Raw genomic sequence first — 24768 nt, 5'->3', positions numbered from 1 at the left:
TTTTGTTTTTCCAGTTGGGAACACATGCTTGTGAAGTAACTTGCTCATGGTCACACAGTGGCTGTAGCAATATTTGAGCCGTCATCCTCAGGGCTTGAACTTCTAGGTCCAAAGCCCTAACCACTACACTGCCTGCCAATAATACAATTTCTTGGTTAAAAACCTATAAATACCGTATACAGAAAAGTACTTGCTTACATAGTAATTCTGATTAGGCCTGTTCAAAAAAACTTCTGGCTGTTTCAGGGAAACAAGTTTATATATAAATATATAATAAATGAGAGCTGGATATCCAATTCATTTCATCATGTAAATCCTCTATCTATTAAGTAATACCCATAAGTATACTGTGTTTATACACTTAAAGCTGAATTTCATTGTTTAGTTTCAACTGGGCTTTAAATGTAAGGCCATTATTGTTGAAAACTAATTGGGAGTGGAGGTTGTAAACTGCTGAGTGAAAATGTTTATTTCTTCTCTAATTAGGTCACCTGCAAAAGAATTCCAAGCAGTTGTTTTTTGTATTTTTTTTTTTTTTTTTTTAATGTATACCTAAGAACATGTCACTAGTTTATTACTAAGTTTGCTTACCTTGATATAAGTAAAATGTTCATTGTAGAATTGCTTGCAGTTTTGATGTAGACAAAGATACTTGTGGGCCTCTGGTTATGACCAATGTTTTTTATATGTAAATCGGAACTTGCACTGGTAAATTAAATGTTTATTAAAATGACAGTAAAGTATATTATACTTTAAATCTTAAATACAGTGGTCCATTGTATTTTGAACTCTGATTTGTTTCAAGTCCGAATCTGTTTTTCCCCATTAGAAAACAGTACCCATATCAATAAACTTAAACGCATAATTTAAGGTAAAAATAATACAATTAAATACCCTAAATAATGAATTAAAACTTGAAAACAAATAAAATACTGTATAGTAAAATGTAAGTTGCATTTACTGTACCTTAGTGAGGAGTGTAAGCACCATCTGTTGCTGCATTTTTTCCACTGTGCGCGCAGTTTGAATGTAGAAGCATTGTTCGAACTCTGGATCAGGTTTCTCTCTAATTTAGCTTTCACACTCTGGAACATTCAAAATTAGAATTGTTTGAAGTGTGAGGCACCACTGTAATTTAAACTAAACCAAATCCCAGGTGTATGCAGTATTAGCTTCATGCCTAAACCTACTACAGTTTTTTGAAAATGTTAGAGTATTACGTAGCGTTGGAAGAGGTATAATACAATGAAAACCCACCAATAACTGAAAATTGTGACTCATGTGCTGCCTCTGCTAAAGGATCCACTCAGTGTCGCTGCTCCCTCAAATGTCAAGACAGTGGGAGGTACAAGTAGCATGTTGTATTAATTAGTTAAATGGACAGTTGGCATCCTAGTAGCTTACTCTGTGCTGGTGCTGAGTGGCAGCTCATGCCTCTAGTTACATTTGGTGACAAGTCTAAACGATTGAAAATGCTGAAAAAGTTGTGCTATGCAAAATCAACTTTTTTTGTACATTATTTAAAAAGAAAGGAAATGCTGGTGAGCTCAGGAATACTATATTGCCTGGTAGACCAAGGAAGACTGTTGCAGTGGGTGAGAAATTTCTTTCACTTGGAACTAACACTCCTTTGCCACTGTCAGCCAGATCTTTGGTGGCTGAAGTTCACTCACTTTTAGTCACAGCTGTTCGGTTGCTGTGCTAGTGTATGAAAGCTTTAGTACCTGGAGGTTCTGAATGCAGTTGAGTGCCTCCAGGCCTCACTCCTGCTGTGTTCCACCAGGAGATATCTCTGCATACTCCTAACGTTCCAGGATGAGGGTGTTTATAAGTGCACTTAGCACCAGGGTGCCATATGTCGATGATTGATTTCATAGTCGTGTCATCCAATCTATGACTATATGTCTTGGACACTTGGGTGAGTAAAGAGAAAACCTTAGCTGTCAACTGATCACTGCCTGGTTGTGAGGTGGCAGGGAAAGATGCCAGATGGACCAGGCAGACCCAAAAATATGCTGAAATTGTGCTTGGAATATTTGGCAAATACCTCCATTCAGGAGATCTTTAAATAGCCCCACTAGACAATTTTTTCTTGCATTGAGGGATGCACAGAATAAATGGGTCATGTTCCATGGGGTGGGTGATATTTGTCCCGAGTTCGTAAATGCTCTGGATGTTTTTTTGGCTATCTTGGTTGACACACCTCTTCAACATTACATGGAGGTTGGGAACTGTGACTCTAAATTGGCAAACTGTGGTGGTGGTGCCCATCTTTAAGAATGTATAGTTCTAACTTTAGGGGAGTCATACTACTCATCATCTCTGGGAAGGGGGGTGGTAGGTATGGACAATATATATATGGGGGGGGGGGGGGCTTGGTCATCCATTATTTGCTTCATTAACATTTCCGTACCGGTACTGAGGTCCAAAAGCTGGTATAGTCTCTACAAACAACTAGTCAGACTCATCAAGGCCTGTGTCTACTCTTAACTGTGAATGGCCAGATCAAGTTTTTCCTTTGTCTGGTATAAGGTGACCTTTCGCCCATTGTTGAGTTCATATGTGCTATGTACTATAGGAAGCTTTTCTGGAAGTAGTTACATTTTAATATTTTAAAGAACTAGGATAAAGTAACATTGTCATTAGAGTACTTCAGATTTGTTTAAAACAACTTCGGTGACATACAATACTTGTAAAGATATATCAAAAATAACATCTTAGAATGTGAATTTCAATGCCTATGTACAGTGGGTACGGAAAGTATTCAGACCCCCTTCAATTTTTCACTCTTTGTTATATTGCAGCCATTTGCTAAAATCATTTAAATTAATTTTTTTCCTCATTAATGTATACACAGCACCCCATATTGACAGACAAAAAAAAGAATTTTTGAAATTGTTGCAGATTTATTAAAAATGAAAAACTGAAATATCACATGGGTCCTAAGTTTTCAGACCCTTTGCTGTGACACTCATATATTCAACTCAGGTGCTTTCCATTTCTTCTGATCATCCTTGAGATCACCTTCATTTGAGTCCAGCTGTGTTTGATTATACTGATTGGACTTGATTAGGAAAGCCACACACCTGTCTATATAAGACCTTACAGCTCACAATGCATGTCAGAGCAAATGAGAATCATGAGGTCAAAGAAACTGCCTGAAGAGCTCAGAGACAGAATTGTAGCAAGGCACAGATCTGGCCAAGGTTACAAAAAAATATCTGCTGCACTTAAGGTTCCCAAGAGAACAGTGGCCTCCATAATCCTTAAATGGAAGACGTTTGGGGCGACCAGAACCCTTCCTAGAGCTGGCCGTCCGGCCAAGCTGAGCTACTGGGGGAGAAGAGCCTTGGTGAGAGAGGTAAAGAAGAACCCAAAGATCACTTTGGCTGAGCTCCAGAGATGCAGTCAGGAGATGGGAGAAAGTTGTAGAAAGTCAACCATCACTGCAGCCCTCCACCAGTCAGGGCTTTATGGCAGAGTGGCCTGTCGGAAGCCTCTCCTCAGTGCAAGACACATGACAGCCCGCATGGAGTTTGCTAAAAGACACCTGAAGGACTCTGAGATGGTGAGAAATAAAATTCTCTGGTCTGATGAGACCAAGATAGAACTTTTTGGCCTTAATTCTAAGCGGTATGTGTGGAGACAACCAGGCACTGCTCATCACTTGTCCAATACAGTCCCCACAGTGAAGCATGGTGGTGGCAGCATCATGCTGTGGGGGTGTTTTTCAGCTGCAGGGACAGGACGACTGGTTGCAATCGAGGGAAAGACGAATGCGGCCAAGTACAGGGATATCCTGGACAAAAACCTTCTCCAGAGTGCTAAGGACCTCAGACTGGGCCGAAGGTTTACCTTCCAACAAGACAATGACCCTAAGCACACAGCTAAAATAACGAAGGAGTGGCTTCACAACAACTCTGTGACTGTTCTTGAATGGCCCAGCCAGAGCCCTGACTTAAACCCAATTGAGCATCTCTGGAGAGACCTAAAATGGCTGTCCACCAACGTTTACCATCCAACCTGACAGAACTGGAGAGGATCTGCAAGGAGGAATGGCAGAGGATCCCCAAATCCAGGTGTGAAAAACTTGTTGCATCTTTCCCAAGAAGACTCATGGCTGTATTAGCTCAAAAGGGTGCTTCTACTAAATACTGAGCAAAGGGTCTGAATACTTAGGACCATGTGATATTTCAATTTTTCTTTTTTAATAAATCTGCAACAATTTCAAAAATTCTTTTTTTTGTCTGTCAATATGGGGTGCTGTGTGTACATTAATGAGGAAAAAATTAATTTAAATGATTTTAGCAAATGGCTGCAATATAACAAAGAGTGAAAAATTGAAGGGGGTCTGAATACTTTCCGTACCCACTGAATGTATTTAGTCTCCTGGATTCTGGAAATCAGCACTTTTTATTCACCGCGCTTTTGTTTTTTCCGCTGCTTGCAACAGGAAATAATAGGAAGTGCCTGGTTGAATTTGGAATCCGAAATGGAAGCAGACTACAGTCAGATGATTTCTTACAAGACTATACGCTTCTAGTAAATATTGTTCATTGGTAAGATCTTTTCTTGCAAGATAAAATAAAGTTGTTTAACAACCTTAATGTAGTATTTTTCTTTGAAGATACCTTTTATGTCTCCGTGTGCTTATTTAAGACTCTTACAAAGAAACAGGCATATTATAATCACATTTAGAACTGAAAATAAATGTAGGCTCTCTGCCTGAAAAAAAGAATTTGTATTAGACTAACAATAACTGTTGGTACAACCTGGATATATTTTTAATAGTACTTGGAGATCACATATGATAGAATTTTGTTTTTACGTAGTTATAGTTATGTTTTAGCCAAAGTCTATAAATCTGTTTAAAATCACTTTTCCTCTATATGGTTTGTACCTACAGTGGTGTGAAAAACTATTTGCCCCCTTCCTGATTTCTTATTCTTTTGCATGTTTGTCACACAAAATGTTTCTGATCATCAAACACATTTAACCATTAGTCAAATATAACACAAGTAAACACAAAATGCAGTTTTTAAATGATGGTTTTTATTATTTAGGGAGAAAAAAAATCCAAACCTACATGGCCCTGTGTGAAAAAGTAATTGCCCCCTTGTTAAAAAATAACCTAACTGTGGTGTATCACACCTGAGTTCAATTTCCGTAGCCCACCCCCAGGCCTGATTACTGCCACATCTGTTCAATCAAGAAATCACTTAAATAGGAGCTGCCTGACACAGAGAAGTAGACCAAAAGCACCTCAAAAGCTAGACATCATGCCAAGATCCAAAGAAATTCAGGAACAAATGAGAAAAGAAGTAATTGAGATCTATCAGTCTGGTAAAGGTTATAAAGCCATTTCTAAAGCTTTGGACTCCAGCGAACCACAGTGAGAGCCATTATCCACAAATGGCAAAAACATGGAACAGTGGTGAACCTTCCCAGGAGTGGCCGGCTGACCAAAATTACCCCAAGAGCGCAGAGACGACTCATCCGAGAGGTCACAAAAGACCCCAGGACAACATCTAAAGAACTACAGGCCTCACTTGCCTCAATTAAGGTCAGTGTTCACAACTCCACCATAAGAAAGAGACTGGGCAAAAACGGCCTGCATGGCAGATGTCCAAGATGCAAACCACTGTTAAGCAAAAAGAACATTAGGGCTCGTCTCAATTTTGCTAAGAAACATCTCAATGATTGCCAAGACTTTTGGGAAAATACCTTGTGGACTGATGAGACAAAAGTTGAACTTTTTGGAAGGCAAATGTCCCGTTACATCTGGCGTAAAAGGAACACAGCATTTCAGAAAAAGAACATCATACCAACAGTACAATATGGTGGTGGTAGTGTGATGGTCTGGCGTTGTTTTGCTGCTTCAGGACCTGGAAGGCTTGCTGTGATAGATGGAACCATGAATTCTACTGTCTACCCAAAAATCCTGAAGGAGAATGTCCGGCCATCTGTTCGTCAACTCAAGCTGAAGCGATCTTGGGTGCTGCAACAGGACAATGACCCAAAACACACCAGCAAATCCACCTCTGAATGGCTGAAGAAAAACAAAATGAAGACTTTGGAGTGGCCTAGTCAAAGTCCTGACCTGAATCCAATTGAGATGCTATGGCATGACCTTAAAAAGGCGGTTCATGCTAGAAAACCCTCAAATAAAGCTGAATTACAACAATTTTGCAAAGATGAGTGGGCCAAAATTCCTCCAGAGCGCTGTAAAAGACTAATTGCAAGTTATCGCAAACGCTTGATTGCAGTTATTGCTGCTAAGGGTGGCCCAACCAGTTATTAGGTTCAGGGGGGCAATTACTTTTTCACACAGGGCCATGTAGGTTTGGATTTTTTTTTCTCCCTAAATAATAAAACCATCATTTAAAAACTGCATTTTGTGTTTACTTGTGTTATATTTGACTAATGGTTAAATGTGTTTGATGATCAGAAACATTTTGTGTGACAAACATGCAAAAGAATAAGAAATCAGGAAGGGGGCAAATAGTTTTTCACACCACTGTATATGTGCAAAACTTAGTTATGTATATTAGTTAATGTTTTATATATGTAAGTTTGTTTTACAACTTTAAGCTTTCTTTCAATGAAAAATTACAAAAATAAATTAAATGGAAATGTATATTGGTGTGTTTAATAGTGAAGACCTAGAAAAGGATATTGAATTTGAAGTTGTTGGTGATGCTCCAGAGAAAGCACCACAGAAGCTAACTGAAGACCCCGAGAAAAATATTGCAAATGGTAGTGATGATGGAGCACAACCATCCACGTCAAAAGGTAACTGGATATCCTTTTACAGGTTGACTAATCCAACTAATGAGGTCTGAAGTTTAATTATAAAAATACCACTTTAGTATTGAACATAAGACTTCTACATGACTGGTTATGCAGTAGTTTAGTGTTTAAAAAAAAAAAAAAAAAAAAAAACAAATCCTGATCATAGCATCCCTAGACAACACTATTGCAGATCCTTCACAATGTTTAGCAGCTGGCAGCAGACAATGTGGGTTTAACGTATCCATTGTCTTTCTCCAGACCTGAACCCGTCTTTAGGTAGAAAATAAAATGAAAAATGACACATTGAACCATATTATATTTCCATTCAGCACTCCAGGGTTTGTGCTTCTTACAGCAGATTCTGCATATTTGTGCATTGGCCTTGGATACAGGGGCTTCTGAATGACAGCACTTTGTGATGCTCACAATGTACAGTTTTTGTTTAGACTGGGTCACAGCAGTGCTCACTATGTGGTGATCTATCTTTTGGTGATCACTGTTCTGTCTTTGCTGGTGCAGTGTAAGTTTGGCATATGTAATTTATTTTTAACACTGTTTCTGTTGATGCATGAATTGTTTTTACTGTTTTTGTGACCAATGTGCCTACACCAGCTGCTTGACCCCATTTTTTGTTCTTTCTTGATAAATGTTTTTTCCAAGTGACAAATAAGGATCAGAGGTGGTAATTGTCAAGACTTCTCTTTTAGCGGTCACATAATGGCAGTAGCCTAATATGATTCACTCTTTTAGCAGCATTTGTTTCTGTGGTTTAGCTACACTATATTACCAAAAGTATTGAGATACCCCTCCAAATCATTGAATTCAGGTGTTCCAGTCACTTCCATGGCCACAGGTGTATAAAATCAAACACCTATTCATGCATGCAGACTGCTTCTACAAACATTTGTGAAAGAATGGGTCACTCTGTCAACTCTTAGTGGTATTATAAGGAAGTGGAACCAATTGGGAACAACAGCAATTCAGTCACAAAGTGGTGGGCCACGTAAAATCACAGAGTGGGTACAGTGCATGCTGCGGCACACAGTGTGCAGAGTCAATAGCTGCAGACCTCCAAACTTCATATGGCCTCCAGATTAGCTCAAGAACAGTGTGTAGAGAACTTCATGGAATGGGTTTCCATGGCTGAGCAGCTGCATCCAAGCCTTACATCACCAAGTGCAATGCAAAGCGTTGGATGCAGTGGTGTAAAACACCGCCACTGGACGCTATAGCAGTGGAGACGTGTCCTCTGGAGTGACGAATCACGCTTCTGTCTGGCAGTCCAATGGAGGAGTCTGTGTTTGGTGGTGGCCTGGAGAACGGTATTTGCCTCACTGCATTGTGCCAAGTATAAAGTTCGGTGGACGGGGGATTATGGTGTTGGGGTTGTTTTTCAGGGGTTGAGCTTGGCCCCTTAGGTCCAGTGAAAGGAACTCTTAATGCTTCAGCATACAAAGCCATTTTGGACAATGTCCTGCTCCCAACTTTGTGGGAACAGTTTGAGGATGGCCCCTTCCTGTTCCAGCATGACTGCGCACCAGTGCATGAAGCAAAGTCTATAAAGAAATGGGTGAGTGAGTTTGGAGTGGAGGAACTTGACTGGCCTGCACAGAGCCCTGACCTCAATCCGATAGAACACCTTTGAGATGAATTAGAGTGGAGACTGCGAGCCAATCCTCGTCCAACATCAGTGCCTGACCTCACAAATACTCTCCTGGAAGAGTGATCAAAAAATCCCATACACACATTCTTACACCTTGTGGAAAGCCTTCCCAGAAGAGTTGAAGTTGTTATAGCTGCAAAGGGTGGGCAAAGTCCATATTAAAGCCGAAGTATAAAGAATGGGATGTCATTAAAGTTCATGAGTGTGTAAAGGCAAGTGTCCCAATACTTTTGACAATATAGTATTCTTTAGACAGTCCGTTTTCAAGTGGTATTTCTGTTAGTTTTTCAATTTTCTAGATTAAACAGCTGGTTGTGAGAAAAAAAAAGTAACATGATTAACATTCATAGTGGAGCAAGCTACAGTGATGGGCAAAACTACTGGTACAGTGACAGTATATTTATTATTTGTTGTATATTCATAAAAGATGTATTCTGGGTTAAAAAAGTTAAGTAAAGAATGTTAGCTTTTATTCCTGGACTGTTTTTAAATATAACATTAACAGTATTATGAAAAATGACACTTGTTGTGTTTAGCCTTGAAATTACACCTGAGCAGATGATTCTAATTGCTCAGGTGTTCCATGTTACTTTTAAATATCAGAAAATAAAAGAGCTTTGATTGTTTTGGATTGGTTGTAGTCAGTGGAGGTTGTGATAACTAGAGAACAGACTAAGATAGAAAGCCAGTCAGTTTTAAAAATTAGATTATAGCAAATACCAATCAGAACCATTTGTGAATAACTTGGCATTCTAAAATTATCAGTATGGAATATTTTGAAAAAGAATCACACAACTGGAGTTATAAGCAGTTTTTAATGAGCTGGCCTTCCCAGGGAAACCATAGCCCCTAATGCCAGGAGTTTTGTTACAGCTGTGAAGAGAACCCCAAAATTAACATCCAAAGAAATGACAGTATACAGGGTTCGAGGGTAAAAGGGTCAGTATCGGTATTCACCATTTGCAAGAAGAATTCCAGAGGCTACACTACAAGAAACAAACTTATTATCTGAATTAAGACCAGAAAAGCCAGAGTGGAATTTGCAAAGTGTATAGAGCAGCCAGAACAGTTCTTAAGCAAAGTTTAATGAACAAATGAGTTAAAGATTAGCAATTAACAGTGTTGAGAAGGAAAAGGGTGGAGAAAGAGACTGCATATACGAAGCCCACCAGGTCATCTGTGCAGCATGGAGGAGATAATAACATCATAGCTTGGAAATGCATAGCATCTTCTGTAACTGGCTCACTGATCTTTAATGATGATGTAAATGAGAATGGTAGCAGCGGGATGAATTCTGAAGTGTACAGAAACATGTTGCCTTCTCATATCCATATTACTAAAAGAGAATGGTAAACCGGATATGGACGCAGGGACCTGCCCGTGGATGCAAAAGACATAGTGCGCAAGTGCCACACAAAGCCCCCCCCCCCCCCCCCCCCCCCCAGAGTGAAACTACTAAACGAGAATGGTAAACCGGACATGGACGCAGGGACCTGCCCGTGGACGCAAAAGACATAGTGCGCAAGTGCCACACAAAAGCCCCCCCCCCCCCCCCCCCCCCCCCCCCCCGAGTGAAATGGGAGAGACTACGCACATGCACAGGCGCCACACAAAGCCCCCCTCCCCACCAGAGCAAAACGGGAGAGACTACGAACCGTCAGAGTAGGAAATAAAGTAAAACCTCATAAAGAGGTTAAAGAACAGGGACAAACACATGGAGAACAGGTTACAGAACAAAGCCCCCCTGCCCAGAGTAAAACGAGAAAGACTACGAACCGTCTGACATGCCGCAAGCAGGATAAAGCGAGGTCTGAAATAAAACACAGAGTAGGAAACAAAGTAAAACTTTATAAAGGGATTAAAGAACGGGGACGAACACATTGAGAGCGGGTTACAGATGATGAAAACTGGAATGCAACAGCTTCAAAAAAACCTAGGCACGAAACGCATGCACACCGAGATACAGAATATAAAGACAGAAACAACGACAGTTAAACGTCCACACCACATAGCGGGGGTACACAGCATGGTAAAAACCGACATAATATGGAAAATGCAGGCGTCGCCGCCATATTGTGAGTGGCACTAATGCGTGGTGAAAGCGCAGGAGGAGACATAGTAAAACAAGAGGAGTCAACGCCCCCTACGGAGTCCACAAAGGTTCATACATCAAACCCGAGATGGTACGGACACGTGTCTGAAACCACGGAAGCAGAACTGTCTCGGCTCCAAAACCAAACAGCTCAACAAGTAACACAGCTTCGACACCGAGCCCGCGTGGACAGATCTAATGAACATGGACGCCTACAACGCGCGTCTCAAACTGCGTAGGCAAAGCAGGCACGGATTCAACATGACACAGCTCCAGTGACCGAGATACAAACACGCGCCTGCCTGGATATAATTAATGAACGCAGGCGCCTACAACGTGCGTCTGAAATGCCGCAGACCAGGCAGGCACTACTCCAAAAAGAAAGAGCTCGACTAAACGAGATACGAAGTGAAACGGGAAACACTACAGAGTCCACAATGCACTGCATAATAGTTCGGAAAGAGCTTCGTAGTAACAGTGGGGTGACCCAAAGTGACACGGGCGAACGCTATGTATTAAACATACGTCATCCTCACACATCTAACCTATACAGCATAGGTGAATCACATTACAGTGATGTATTATTAACAGTACGATAAACGTCACAGTATCGCAAACAAATGAAAATTATTACTCAAAAAAGGGAAATTATATTCACCATGGACCAGATGTCATTGAAACAAAAGCAGAATAAAGCGAGATCAGAAATGAAAGACAGAGTAGAAAGCAAAGTAAGACGTCATAAACAGGTTAAACGAGGGGGCCAAACACATGGACAGCAGGTTACTGATAATGAAGACTGGAATTCAAAAGCTTCAAAAACCAAAGCTCGACTGACCGAGATACAAACTGAAACAGGAAACACTACGGGGTCCGCAGTAGTCCACAATGCACCGCATAATAGTACAGACGGAGCTCCGTATTAACAGTGGGGGGCCCCAGAGTGACACGGGCGAATGCTCCGTATTAAACGTGCGTCATCCTCACACATGGCTGCCCAGCGGGCACGGGTTGAAAACGCCGGGGGTAGGCGAGCGAAGCGAGCAGGGGGCAGAGTCCCCTTGTTCAACCATAACCACAGAGTTCATTGTAAAGAAAGACTTATAAAAAGCCATAGTCTCTGCAAATCAGTCTCCTGGTTTAACCCTAATAAAGAATGAATTTCACCTATTAGAGGAACGTAGAGTCCGAAAAGACCACAAACAAGAACCAACAGAGAGAGGCTGCCATAGGGACTTGATAGAAAATTCCAAATGAAGTAATGAAGAGTCTTGTTAAGTCAGTGGGTACACACTTGAGGCAGTTATTGTTGTAGAGTTACAGTGTATCCGGAAAGTATTTACAGCACATCACTTTTTCCACATTTTGTTATGTTACAGCCTTATTCCAGAATGGATTAAATTCATTTTTTTCCTCAGAATTCTACACACAACACCCCATAATGACAAAGTGAAAAAAGTTTACTTGAGATTTTTGCAAATTTATTAAAAATAAAAAAACTGAGAAATCACATGTACATAAGTATTCACAGCCTTTGCCATGAAGCTCAAAATTGAGCACAGGTGCATCCTGTTTCCCCTGATCATCCTTGAGATGTTTCTGTAGCTTAATTGGAGTCCACCTGTGGTAAATTCAGTTGATTGGACATGATTCGGAAAGGCACACACCTCTCTATATAAGGTCCCACAGTTGACAGTTCATGTCAGAGCACAAACCAAGCATGAAGTCAAAGGAATTGTCTGTAGACCTCTGAGACAGGATTGTCTCAAGGCACAAATCTGGGGAAGGTTACAGAAACATTTCTGCTGCTTTGAAGGTCCCAATGAGCACAGTGGCCTCCATAGTCCTTAAGTGGAAGAAGTTCGAAACCACCAGGACTCTTCCTAGAGCTGGCCAGCCATCTAAACTGAACGATCGGGAGAGAAGGGCCTTAGTCAGGGAGGTGACCAAGAACCCGATGGTCACTCTGTCAGAGATCCTCTGTGGAGAGGGGGAACCTTCCAGAAGGACAACCATCTCTGCAGCAATCCACCAATCAGGCCTGTATGGTAGAGTGGCCAGACGGAAGCCACTCCTTAGTAAAAGGCACATGGCAGCCCGCCTGGAGTTTGCCAAAAGGCACCTGAAGGACTCTCAGACCATGAGAAAGAAAATTCTCTGGTCTGATGAGACACAGATTGAACTCTTTGGTGTGAATGCCAGGTGTCACGTTTGGAGGAAACCAGGCACCGCTCATCACCAGGCCAATACCATCCCTACAGTGAAGCATGGTGGTGGCAGCATCATGCTGTGGGGATGTTTTTCAGCGGCAGGAATTGGGAGACTAGTCAGGATAAAGGGAAACATGACTGCAGCAATGTGCAGAGACATCCTGGATGAAAACCTGCTCCAGAGCGCTCTTGACCTCAGACTGGGGAGATGGTTCATCTTTCAGCAGGACAACGACCCTAAGCACACAGCCAAGATATCAAAAGAGTGGCTTCAGGACAACTCTGTGAATGTCCTTAAGTGGCCCAGCCACAGCCCAGACTTTAATTCAATTGAACATCTCTGGAGAGATCTTAAAATGGCTGTGCACCGATGCTTCCCATCCAACCTGATGGAGCTTGAGAGGTGCTGCAAAGAGGAATGGGCGAAACTGGCCAAGGATAGGTGTGCCAAGCTTGTGGCATCATATTCAAAAAGACTTGAGGCTGTAATTGCTGCCAAAGGTGCATCGACAAAGTATTGAGCAAAGGCTGTGAATACTTATGTACATGTGATTTCTCAGTTTTTTTATTTTTAATAAATTTGCAAAAACCTCAAGTAAACATTTTTCACGTTGTCATTATGGGGTGTTGTGTGTAGAATTCTGAGGAAAAAAATGAATTTAATCCATTTTGGAATAAGACTGTAACATAACAAAATGTGGAAAAAGTGATGCGCTGTGAATACTTTCCGGATGCACTGTATGTGACCAAAGTCTAACTTTAACCAAATTTATTTACTTTAGTTTAATTTGTCCCCCTGCTTTTGCTCAGCTTGAATCCAGGGACTGAACACAAGTGTCATTTTCTTCCAGTATTGTTTGTTAAAAGTAAAACATTGCACAGAACCAAAAGATGTCATTCTGTACACAAGCCTTGTGTTAAGCTTTTCACCTAGAATACATATTTTGTGAAATATTTAACACAAATAAACCCATATCTCATTTTCCAAGTATGTTTGCTTCTCACTGTAAATTAATGATCCTTGACCACTAAACACATGCTGATGTCACTGGTGGTTGCTCGCCATCACAAAATGGCACTTTAAGTGGTTTCTGGCCTGGGACCTCTAGCTGGTATCTACTCCCATGCCATCATAGCAAAAAATTAAACTATTGAAACCACCACATTGTTGTAGTAAAAAAAAAAAAACAGTTACAAAACTGAAAAACAAACATGTTTGAAATGACTTAAGTAGTTTGCCAGTTTAATTACTCTTATAATTTGATTGAAGAACATCAAGAAAATAAATGCAGCAGCCCTGAGTATTTTGTGCCTGTGTTGGTATTTTACATTCTCCTTTGGTAGCAAGGATATGTATATAGCGTATTTGCAGTTGTAAATGACTGAACACATTAGACCAACACATTCCACATATTAAAAAGTCTGCTTTTGGTGCTCAGTTTGAGTAATTAAGGTTTTATTTTATTAAGTTAAATGTTTGAAATCTACTGTACACTTAGGTTCCATTTTAAGGTTTTGGTGTTAGATGTTTAATTTGTTTGGGTTCAATAAATGCTGTACAAGAAGCGGTTTACTGCTTTCTGAATTTAAAGGCTTTGGAGTTCCCCATACATTGAGCATATAAAAATTTGGCAGGGGTCTGCATGGTTTTTACCTTATACCAAATAATGCTGACATGGGGTTTGGGCCCCCAGGAAAAACTGAACATACCTCTGATTCATTTTGGGGCTCTTTAAAACATTAGTAAACAATGGTGCCAGCTTGCATCATAGAAGCATTTACAAGTGAGTATTTCTCTATGTAGCACAGAAAAATCAAACAAAGGTGATGCTCAGAAAATTTTGTGGTGGTTATACTAAAACTACAGCAGTGCAAGTAGTGTTCTACATTACTTTCAGAACCTGGGGTGTCCATTGTTGTGAATATATCAAAACTTCTACATTTGGCAATTTGCCATATCCAAACCACATTAATTTAGAGCTGATTTGAAATAAGTTCTGAGACCTAGCTAAACAAAATATTTATTTGTGAAATTTCAGAATTTATGTTCTTTGTTATTAGGTATTATGAAGCAAGAGTTTTTTTTTTTATTTCATAACATGTACATTTTATTAATTTTAATTATTGTCATTAGTTTTAGTCAATTTATTGTCACAGAGAATTCTAGTCATTTTTGAAAATATTTTCATATTATGAACTTCAGTGGTATTTTTAGGAACAATTGTTTTCTAATTATTTATTTTTTTCTTTGAAAGCTCAAGAACAAGATGATGTGCTAATTGTTGATTCAGATGAAGAGCCAAGTTCTGCTGTGTCCGATATCAACATGGAGGACAGGACCCAGAAGAGAAAATTGGAACAAGAGGACGATCATATCAGAGCCAAAAGGATGCGAGTAGAGCAGCCTGCGGATCAAGATGATGACATTATAGCTTTGGACTAACTTAACTTTTTTAGCACAGCCTTAAGGATGATCATTTTTTGCAGTGACAGCATTGTGTATGGAGTGTGTAAAAATGTCCTTCTCTCCCCCCCCCCCCCCTTTTACTTTTTTAAAGAATGCTGTGTGCCTGTGATTAAGCTACATTCTTCATATTTGACATTTCATGTGGATATAATTTGTTTAGTCATGGATTCTGAGAATTATAAGAATATGTGGTTTATTGGCATTTAAACAAAATCAGAGTAGAAAATGAAACATTTTATAAGAATAATTCCCTAAAGTTCTTGTGTGTTCATCCCATTGAATATATATTTTAAAAAAAAATCATCATTGGTTTGGAAATCTAGCCATGAGTAAGGGAAAACAAATGATAGTGCTATTCTTTCCGTTTACAGTTATATAATGGCTTTTTCAAAATGTGCCATATGTTTGAGATCCTGCGTATTGAAAAATCAATGTCTGTAGTATTGTATGTTTATCTGTTCAACATCAGTTGGGACATTTTTACACCTCCTGCTGTTAAATGTCATACTTGACTATTCAAAAATGTAAATGCTCCAATGTAATTTGATGGCCAAGATGTGACCAGTCAGTATAAACCCAAAAGGAGCATGGTGTACATTTCTGTAAAACACTCATTGGTTATGGTATTGTGAGACACAAATTTTGTTGTGTACTGTTACAGGTTTCATTATTTATACTGACATTTTTGTAATACACAAATCCAGTTATGCTGTACCTCTGGACCAAATAAAGGGCAGCCAAATATTGGTTCCTCCTACTGTTGTACAAGAGCACATCTGCAACAATAGACTTCCTTTGCTAACCTTTGAGGTTCTTCCCTATATTTGTTACTTTAGTTTCTTCTTAGTATATGTAATGCCCAATCCATCCTTGTATGTCAGAAGATTAGAAATTTAATACATTGGATATTTCCCAAATATGATAGTCACCAATCTAAATGTTGTGTTTTGTTAACATTTTGGCCCAAAGAGCACTTGTTTGTGGATAGTTCTTGTCCATATTTATTACCAGTGTTCTTTTTCAGTCGTTAATTGAGCACCTGTCTTAATTAGATTACATATTTATATAAAATCTAGATTTTTAAAATTCTTTACATTGTAAATCTGTTACCAACAATGTTAGGTTCCATGTACACTTCTTGGCCTCTCTATTCAATGCCTGGTAACCTAGGCAAGGTATAAAATAAACCTTTTTCACACTGCCTAGTCATTTTATATAATGTCTGCTTTTTTTCTTGGAATTTTGTGAAATGAGAGTCATTCATGTTCAGACAGGCATGGTCACAGTAACACATTCTCCCCTTTTAACTAAAATATATTTAGTATACTCAGTGGTGTTCAAAACAGTGAAGAAAACAATTTACAAAACAGTACAAAACTGAAGATGTACTGAAAACATACGAACTACATCTTGTAATATGTAACCTAATTTTCTGTGGGTTTTTTTTTTTTTTTTTGCTTTGTACTTATGCAGTAATTCTTAAATGCAGCTGGCCATAATTTTTGTTAATGTTTACAATGGGCAACATTACGTTTATATTAATATTTGATATTAAACATGTTTATTAATCTTTGCCTGACTTTTGCTGTGTCATACAATGTCTAGGTACTAGGCATTATAAAAGTATGAGCTCTTTCTATCTCTCCTGCATCCATTTTGTTACTGGTTGGTCCAGTTCGCTGTCATGAGAGTTGGTGCCTATGCCAACTATATTGTGTACAGGAACCAATTTTGGCTTGGTGCAGAGGCATCACATGGCACACTTGTAGACACAGCCACACTACTTAATCAAACACACTAGTTAACCTACCATACACAGCTTTGGGAAGACACCCAACACAGTTTTGTTGGGAAGGTGCAAAATGCACACAGGTAGAGCCCAGACCTTAGGTTTGAACCCTGAAGGCGGCTGAACACGCACTAAGGATGTGCCGTCGGATCATCTGCTGTCTTTCTGCTGCTGGCGAGCTGCCTGTTCTGCTTGTCGCATGTCCATTGTTTTAAGAACTGAGAGCACATGATGTGTGTCTGCCAAAAGCAATCCAACAACTGCTAGGTTATATGTCTGTGGACTTGTTTTAAATGACGGCTCACTGCCTTGTCTCGTATGACATTGTAAAAACAATAATTGTCCTTTATTTCTGGCCCCGGGCGTAGTTAAATCTCTTTCTTGCAGGATGTATAACGCTGCTCGTGTTGTAAGGGTGGGGGGCAGCTGCTTTCACGCTGCCCATCGATCATTTTAAAGCCTGTACATGTCTCTGCTGCTCGCATTGTGATCGCTTCTCCGTGATCATAAATACAGTGGGTACGGAAAGTATTCAGACCCCCTTCAATTTTTCACTCTTTGTTATATTGCAGCCATTTGCTAAAATCATTTAAATTAATTTTTTCCTCATTAATGTACACACAGCACCCCATATTGACAGACAAAAAAAATAATTTTTGAAATTGTTGCAGATTTATTAAAAAAGAAAAACTGAAATATCACATGGTCCTAAGTATTCAGACCCTTTGCTCAGTATTTAGTAGAAGCACCCTTTTGAACTAATACAGCCATGAGTCTTCTTGGAAAAGATGCAACAAGTTTTTCACACCTGGATTTGGGGATCCTCTGCCATTCCTCCTTGCAGATCCTCTCCAGTTCTGTTGGGTTGGATGGTAAACGTTGGTGGACAGCCATTTTTAGGTCTCTCCAGAGATGCTCAATTGGGTTTAAGTCAGAGCTCTGGCTGGGCCATTCAAGAACAGTCACAGAGTTGTTGTGAAGCCACTCCTTCGTTATTTTAGCTGTGTGCTTAGGGTCATTGTCTTGTTGGAAGGTAAACCTTCGGCCCAGTCTAAGGTCCTTAGCACTCTGGAGAAGGTTTTTGTCCAGGATATCCCTGTACTTGGCCGCATTCATCTTTCCCTCGATTGCAACCAGTCGTCCTGTCCCTGCAGCTGAAAAACATCCCCACAGCATGATGCTGCCACCGCCATGCTTCACTGTGGGGACTGTATTGGACAAGTGATGAGCAGTGCCTGGTTGTCTCCACACATACCGCTTAGAATTAAGGCCAAAAAGTTCTATCTTGGTCTCATCAGACCAGAGAATCTTATTTATCACCATCTCAGAGTCCTTCAGGTGTCTTTTAGCAAACTCCATGCGGGCTGTCATGTGTCTTGCACTGAGGAGAGGCTTCCGACAGGCCACTCTGCCATAAAGCCCTGACTGGTGGAGGGCTGCAGTGATGGTTGACTTTCTACAACTTTCTCCCATCTCCTGACTGCATTTCTGGAGCTCAGCCAAAGTGATCTTTGGGTTCTTCTTTACCTCTCTCACCAAGGCTCTTCTCCCCCGGTAGCTCAGCTTGGCCGGACGGCCAGCTCTAGAAAGGGTTCTGGTCGTCCCAAATGTCTTCCATTTAAGGATTATGGAGGCCACTGTTCTCTTGGGAACCTGAAGTGCAGCAGAAATTTTTTTGTAACCTTGGCCAGATCTGTGCCTTGCCACAATTCTGTCTCTGAGGTCTTCAGGCAGTTCCTTTGACCTCATGATTCTCATTTGCTCTGACATGCATTGTGAGCTGTAAGGTCTTATATAGACAGGTGTGTGGCTTTCCTAATCAAGTCCAATCAGTATAATCAAACACAGCGGGACTCAAATGAAGGTGATCTCAAGGATGATCAGAAGAAATGGAAAGCACCTGAGTTGAATATATGAGTGTCACAGCAAAGGGTCTGAAAACTTAGGACCATGTGATATTTCAGTTTTTCTTTTTTAATAAATCTGCAACAATTTCAAAAATTTTTTTTTTTGTCTGTCAATATGGGGTGATGTGTGTACATTAATGAGGAAAAAAATTAATTTAAGTGATTTTAGCAAATGGCTGCAATATAACAAAGAGTGAAAAATTGAAGGGGGTCTGAATACTTTCCGTACCCACTGTATACACCTGACTGAATTCTGTTTTCTTTGAAATTAAAGTTGTCGTTGCTTTAACTGTTGCGGGACCACAGATTCTCATAGCGTATGGTCCATTATTGTGTAAATGTACGTTTTGTGCATTGAATGATGCAAAGGCGAAAAGACTGTTTTCTGCTCTTTGCCTTTTATTTCTGACCTCGCTTTGTCCTGCTATTTTTTCAATTACACCTGGTCCTGATGAATAATTTCCATTTGTTTGCGCTAATGCGATCTTTAGTCGTTGACGTTTCATTTATAACTTATTGTCCTTTATACGCTTTATATGCACTGAGACCCCTGGATCTGTGTGTGCTGCGTGCCTTTACACTACTGATTTTTTTGGCCATGCTCTGATATTACTTGGCGGCCTTCTGCTGTTATGCACCTAAAATCTGGAATAGCCTGCCAGTAGGAATTCGCCAGGCTAATACAGTGGAGCACTTTAAAAAACTACTGAAAACACATTACTTTAACATGGCCTTCTCATAACTTCACTGTAATTTAATCCTGACACTCTGTATATCCAATTCATTATAATAACTATTCATTAAAAATTTGTACTAACCCCTACTCTCTCTTCTGTTTCCTTTTCCGGTGTCCTATTGGTGGTGGCACCACCACCATCTACCCAAAGCACCATGATGTTCCAACAATGATGGATGGATTAAAAGCCAGAAGTCTGTATAACCATCAGCATAAAGTGACTCCGTGAGAACCCTAACTACAAAGAGGACTATTTCATTTATGTTAGGTAGAATGCCCAAAGGGGACTGGGCGGTCTCGTGGCCTGGAACCCCTACAGATTTTATTTTTTTCTCCAGCCTTCTGGAGTTTTTTTTTTTTTTTTTGTTTTTTTTTTTTTTTTTTTTTGTCCACCCTGGCCATCGGACCTTACTCCTTTTTATGTTAACTAAGGTTGTCTTATTTTAATTTCTTATTTGTCTTTTATTCTTCTTTTCTTCATTATGTAAAGCACTTTGAGCTACTTTTTGTATGAAAATGTGCTATATAAATAAATGTTGTTGTTGTTGTTGTTGTAAGTAGGGCGTGTCTTGCAAGACTCTCATGTTCTATATCCCCGCGAGACGCTCCATGGCCATTCTCTTTCATCTTGCGGGTCTTTTATTTGTCTTCCGTGATCTTAATGTGAAGCTCACGTATCATCTCCTAGTCATTCCCTCCCACAGGATTTTTTTTTTTTTTTTTTATAATAGAGAGATTTGTTTAGGAACAACAGGCTAGTTATTGCTTATTTCTTCAAAGCTATTAATAGTATTTTATAAGTGTGTACATATTTTATGTTACAGAAGCTGGAGAATTAGTTGATAATAGCAGACCTTTAGAGCTTCAGCATTAATTTTCAAGATCCATGGTATATGTGAGCAAGTTGTGCTTTGAGGCTTACTAATCAGAAGCTGCAGGTAAGTTCAAGTTACTACATTTTAGATCCTTTAATTGAAATGCAGGCATGATATTGCTAATTCTAAATTAGACTAAACATTGTAATTCCAGAGAAACTACAGTCAATGGACTTTGATTATTCAAAATGCAATTGTGAATATTATTGTCATGACATAGAACAGTTAAGGTCATAATTATTAGCCCCCTTGTCCAAAATTAAACAAAATTGTTCATTTTCCTAAGAAAAATTACTTATGAAATTGTTTTAGAATTGTTCCAAAACAAAGACAATTTCTAAGAAGTTTGAAAATATTTTACTGATGTGCTTAATTGAAACAAAGCACACACAAAAATTGCATGGCCAAAATTTGCCCTCGGCCAATTAAGTCAATAGTATACCCCTTATGACTCAAAATTGATAGCAACCTATACTATACTTTCTCGCAAGGTTTGCACAAGTCCCCTGAGGGATCTTGGACCTCCATGGCAAATTGCTCCAAGACCTTGATTTTTGCATTCCTCAAAAACCTCTGGACCAACTGTGATGTTTACCTTGGGTCATTATCTTGCTGAAAAGACCCAGTGACAACCCAAAAGACAGACTGGCAGCAGATTTATTCAAATAATCCTTTAAAATGTCAACAATCTTCTTTCTTCATTATGTCTGTGACACCCCGTGTAGTGGGAATTGGGGTCACCAGCCTACACTCTAGGTGTCTAGTATGCAGGACCAAATGTGACCAGGATGATGGTGTAAGACGGGGACACAAAAGGGTTTGGTTTTTGTAAAAATAAAGTGAAATTTTATTTACAGGTGCATATAAAGAAAACTAAAAATAATGTCCTGTGGAAAAAAATATATCCATCCATTAATCAACCCGCTATATCCAAACTACAGGGTCATGGGGGGTCTGCTGGAGCCAATCCCGGCTAACACAGGGCGCAAGGCATGAAACAAATCCAGAGAAGGGTGCCAGCCCACCGCAGGGCACCCACACACTAAGCACACACTAGGGACAATTTAGAACTGCCAGTCCAATACCGTACAGGACACACAAACAGTAATAAAATGAGGCCCAAAAATGATTATATACAGTACTAGCTGTGCCCCGTGGCTTCGCCCACATAGTAATGAAACAGGACAAACTTTAAAAAGCAATAGATGTTGGCACTATATCTGATCGTGTTCAGCTCTGACGGGGTAGCATTCCCTGCGTGGGGAGAAAGCACATGGCCGTGATATCTCTGGCAATCAGCAGCTACCCTATAAAACACATGGAGATCTGATCTCTCTCTCTAAAACGACAAACGTTACACCTTAACAATCTGTAGATGATAATGTCTGTTGAACAAACCGGTATCGCTAGCTAAGCGGAGGCAAGGTGCACTCCAACACGTGGCGAGACGTAGACTTACTCGAACAGAGGCTTGCGAGGGAATGAGGAAGACCCCACCCCCTACTCTCGGCCCACAGCCACTCTGTTGGATTTGCATAAATACATCGGTATCGCAAGCGAATTATGGTATTTAGCGCGATGAGGGAAGTCGCAAAAGCAACCAGAAAGTTCAAGCAAATTATAGAAAACAACCAGATCTAATTCCGTTAAGTAATTCTCTCGTGAAAAGCGGACAGACATACAGGCAGAACACACTTGGACCACGAAATGTTTAAAATCATTTCTTAGCGAGCACCTATGGGTCAAGGGTAACCTACATTCCAAATTTGAAGTCCCGAGTCCTCATGGTTTGGGAGATTTCGTGATGAGTAAGTCAGTGGTATTTGGTTTATATATATATTCTAAACCCTTTAGAATTTTCTATATTTCTGCATAAATATGACCTAAAACATCATCAGATTTTCACTCAAGTCCTAAAAGTAGATAAAGAGAAACCAGTTAAACAAATATGAGACAAAAATATACTTGGTCATTTATTTATTGAGGAAAATGATCGAATATTACATATTTGTGAGTGGCAAAAGTATGTGAACCTCTAGGATTAGCAGGTAGTTTGAAGGTGAAATTAGAGTCAGGTGTTTTCAATCAATGGGATGACAATCAGGTGCGAGTGGGCACCCTGTGTTATTTAAAGAACATGGATCTATCAAAGTCTGCTCTTCACAACACACGTTTGTGGAAGTGTATCATGGCACAAACAAAGGAGATTTCTGAGGAACTCAGAAAAAGAGTTGTTGGTGCTCATCAGGCTGGAAAAGATTACAAAACCATCTCTAAAGAGTTTGGACTCCACCAATCCAGTCAGACATATTGTGTACAAATGGAGGAAATTCAAGACCATTGTTACCCTCCCCAGGGGTGGTCGACTAACAAAGATCACTCCAAGAGCAAGGCGTGTAATAGTCGGCGAGGTCACAAAGGACCCCAGGGTAACTTCTAAGCAACTGAAGGCCTCTCTCACATTGGCTAATGTTCGTGTTCATGAGTCCACCATCAGGAGAACACTGAACAATAATGGTGTGCATGGCAGGGTTGTAAGGAGAAAGCCACTGCTCTCCAAAAAAAACATTGCTGCTCGTCTGCAGTTTGCTAAAGATCACGTGGACAAACCAGAAGGCTATTGGAAGAATGTTTTGTGGACGGATGAGACCAAAATAGAACTTTTTGGTTTAAATGAAAAGCGTTAAGTTTGGAGAAAGGAAAACACTGCATTCCAGCATAAGAACCTTATCCCATCTGTGAAACATGGTGCTGGTAGTATCATGGTTTGGGCCTGTTTTGCTGCATCTGGGCCAGGACGGCTTGCCTTCATTGATGGAACAATGAATTCTGAATTATATCAGAGAATTCTAAAGGAAAATGTCAGGATATCTGTCCATGAACTGAATCTCAAGGGAAGGTGGGTCATGCACCAAGACAACGACCCTAAGCACACAAGTCGTTCTACCAAAGAATGGTTAAAGAAGAATAAAGTTAATGTTTTGGAATGGCCAAGTCAAAGTCCTGACCTTAATCCAATCGAAATGTTGTGGAAGGACCTGAAGCGAGCATTTAATGTGAGGAAACCCACCAACATCCCGGAGTTGAAGCTGTTCTGTACGGAGGAATGGGCTAAAATTCCTCCAAGCCGGTGTGCAGGACTGATCAACAGTTACCGGAAACGTTTAGTTGCAGTTATTGCTGCAAATAGGGGGTCACACCAGATACTGAAAGCAAAGGTTCACATACTTTTGCCACTCACAAATATGTAACATTCGATCATTTTCCTTAGTAAATAAATGACCAAGTATAATATTTTTGTCTCATTTGTTTAACTGGTTTCTCTTTATCTACTTTTAGGACTTGAGTAAAAATCTGATGATGTTTTAGGTCATATTTATGCAGAAATATAGAAAATTCTAAAGGGTTCACAAACTTTCAAGCACAACTGTATGTATATTATATATAGCTGTAGATATATAGATGTATAGTGCTGACAACGTCCCAAAGGTAAAGAAAAATGCACACTAGTGAAACCCATTTATAAACAAAACACAAAAATAAAGCTGTCTTCCTCCGCAGTAATCCAAGTCAGGAAGCTGTTCCTTTAAATAGTGTATACGGTAGTACAGGGTTTACCAAAAAACAAGAATATTTAAAAGACAGAAAAAGAAAAAAAAGTGTATATACAAAATAAACAGTGCACTGTTAACCACAACCCAATAAATACCTCCACCAAAGGTAATCCAGATATATTTATATAAGAAGAAAAAATATTTACAAAAATCAAAGCGACAGTGCTTGTTGTTCTACTAAGTGTCTCTGTGAGATCTAGCCAGAAGACCTCTCTAGAGGCCGGAAATTCCCTTTTGTATTTTGCGCAACAAATAAAGCTGATGAACGTCATCCTTCCACGGGCACGGCATGACGTGGACGCTTCTGTGGCGTCTCCCACCCCGCACAATTTATTATACAAATGCGAGCAGCGGGCGCGCGCTTTTAGCTGTGCCGGCCTTTGAGACGCCAACTGCGCTTCTCTCCTAAAAGTCTTCCAGCGGTAGCTCGCAGTAGTGATTTCGCGAACGAGCCGGCCCTAAGAGCCGATGCTTTGAAGCGAACGAGAGCAGCCGATGCCCGTCGAGCAGAGCCGAAGCTTCTGCCGCTCCTGCTCAGCTCTGCTGAAAATCCATTCGGCAGGGGCGGGACTTTACTTATATGGGCACACAGAACTTTGGCTAATAATGCCGGCTCGTTCACG

The 24768-nt window shown here is 40.1% G+C and overlaps 1 protein-coding gene across 1 annotated transcript in view; it reads left to right on the top strand.

Annotated features, from left to right (window-relative positions):
• Nucleotides 1–16797, top strand: part of uba2 (ubiquitin-like modifier activating enzyme 2) — a 106383-nt gene extending 89586 nt beyond the window's left edge. Inside the window, 3 exon segments of the mRNA XM_051932233.1 lie at nucleotides 4454–4559; nucleotides 6656–6792; nucleotides 15013–16797. Coding sequence (XP_051788193.1) covers nucleotides 4454–4559; nucleotides 6656–6792; nucleotides 15013–15200 — 431 coding nt within the window. The 3' untranslated portion in view covers nucleotides 15201–16797.
• Nucleotides 16798–24768: the final 7971 nt, after the last annotated feature.

Source organism: Erpetoichthys calabaricus, chromosome 9 (genome assembly GCF_900747795.2).
Source record: "Erpetoichthys calabaricus chromosome 9, fErpCal1.3, whole genome shotgun sequence".
Lineage (NCBI taxonomy): Eukaryota > Metazoa > Chordata > Cladistia > Polypteriformes > Polypteridae > Erpetoichthys > Erpetoichthys calabaricus.
Note: the sequence above shows the minus strand (reverse complement) of the source record. Positions and strands in the feature narration are given on the sequence as shown.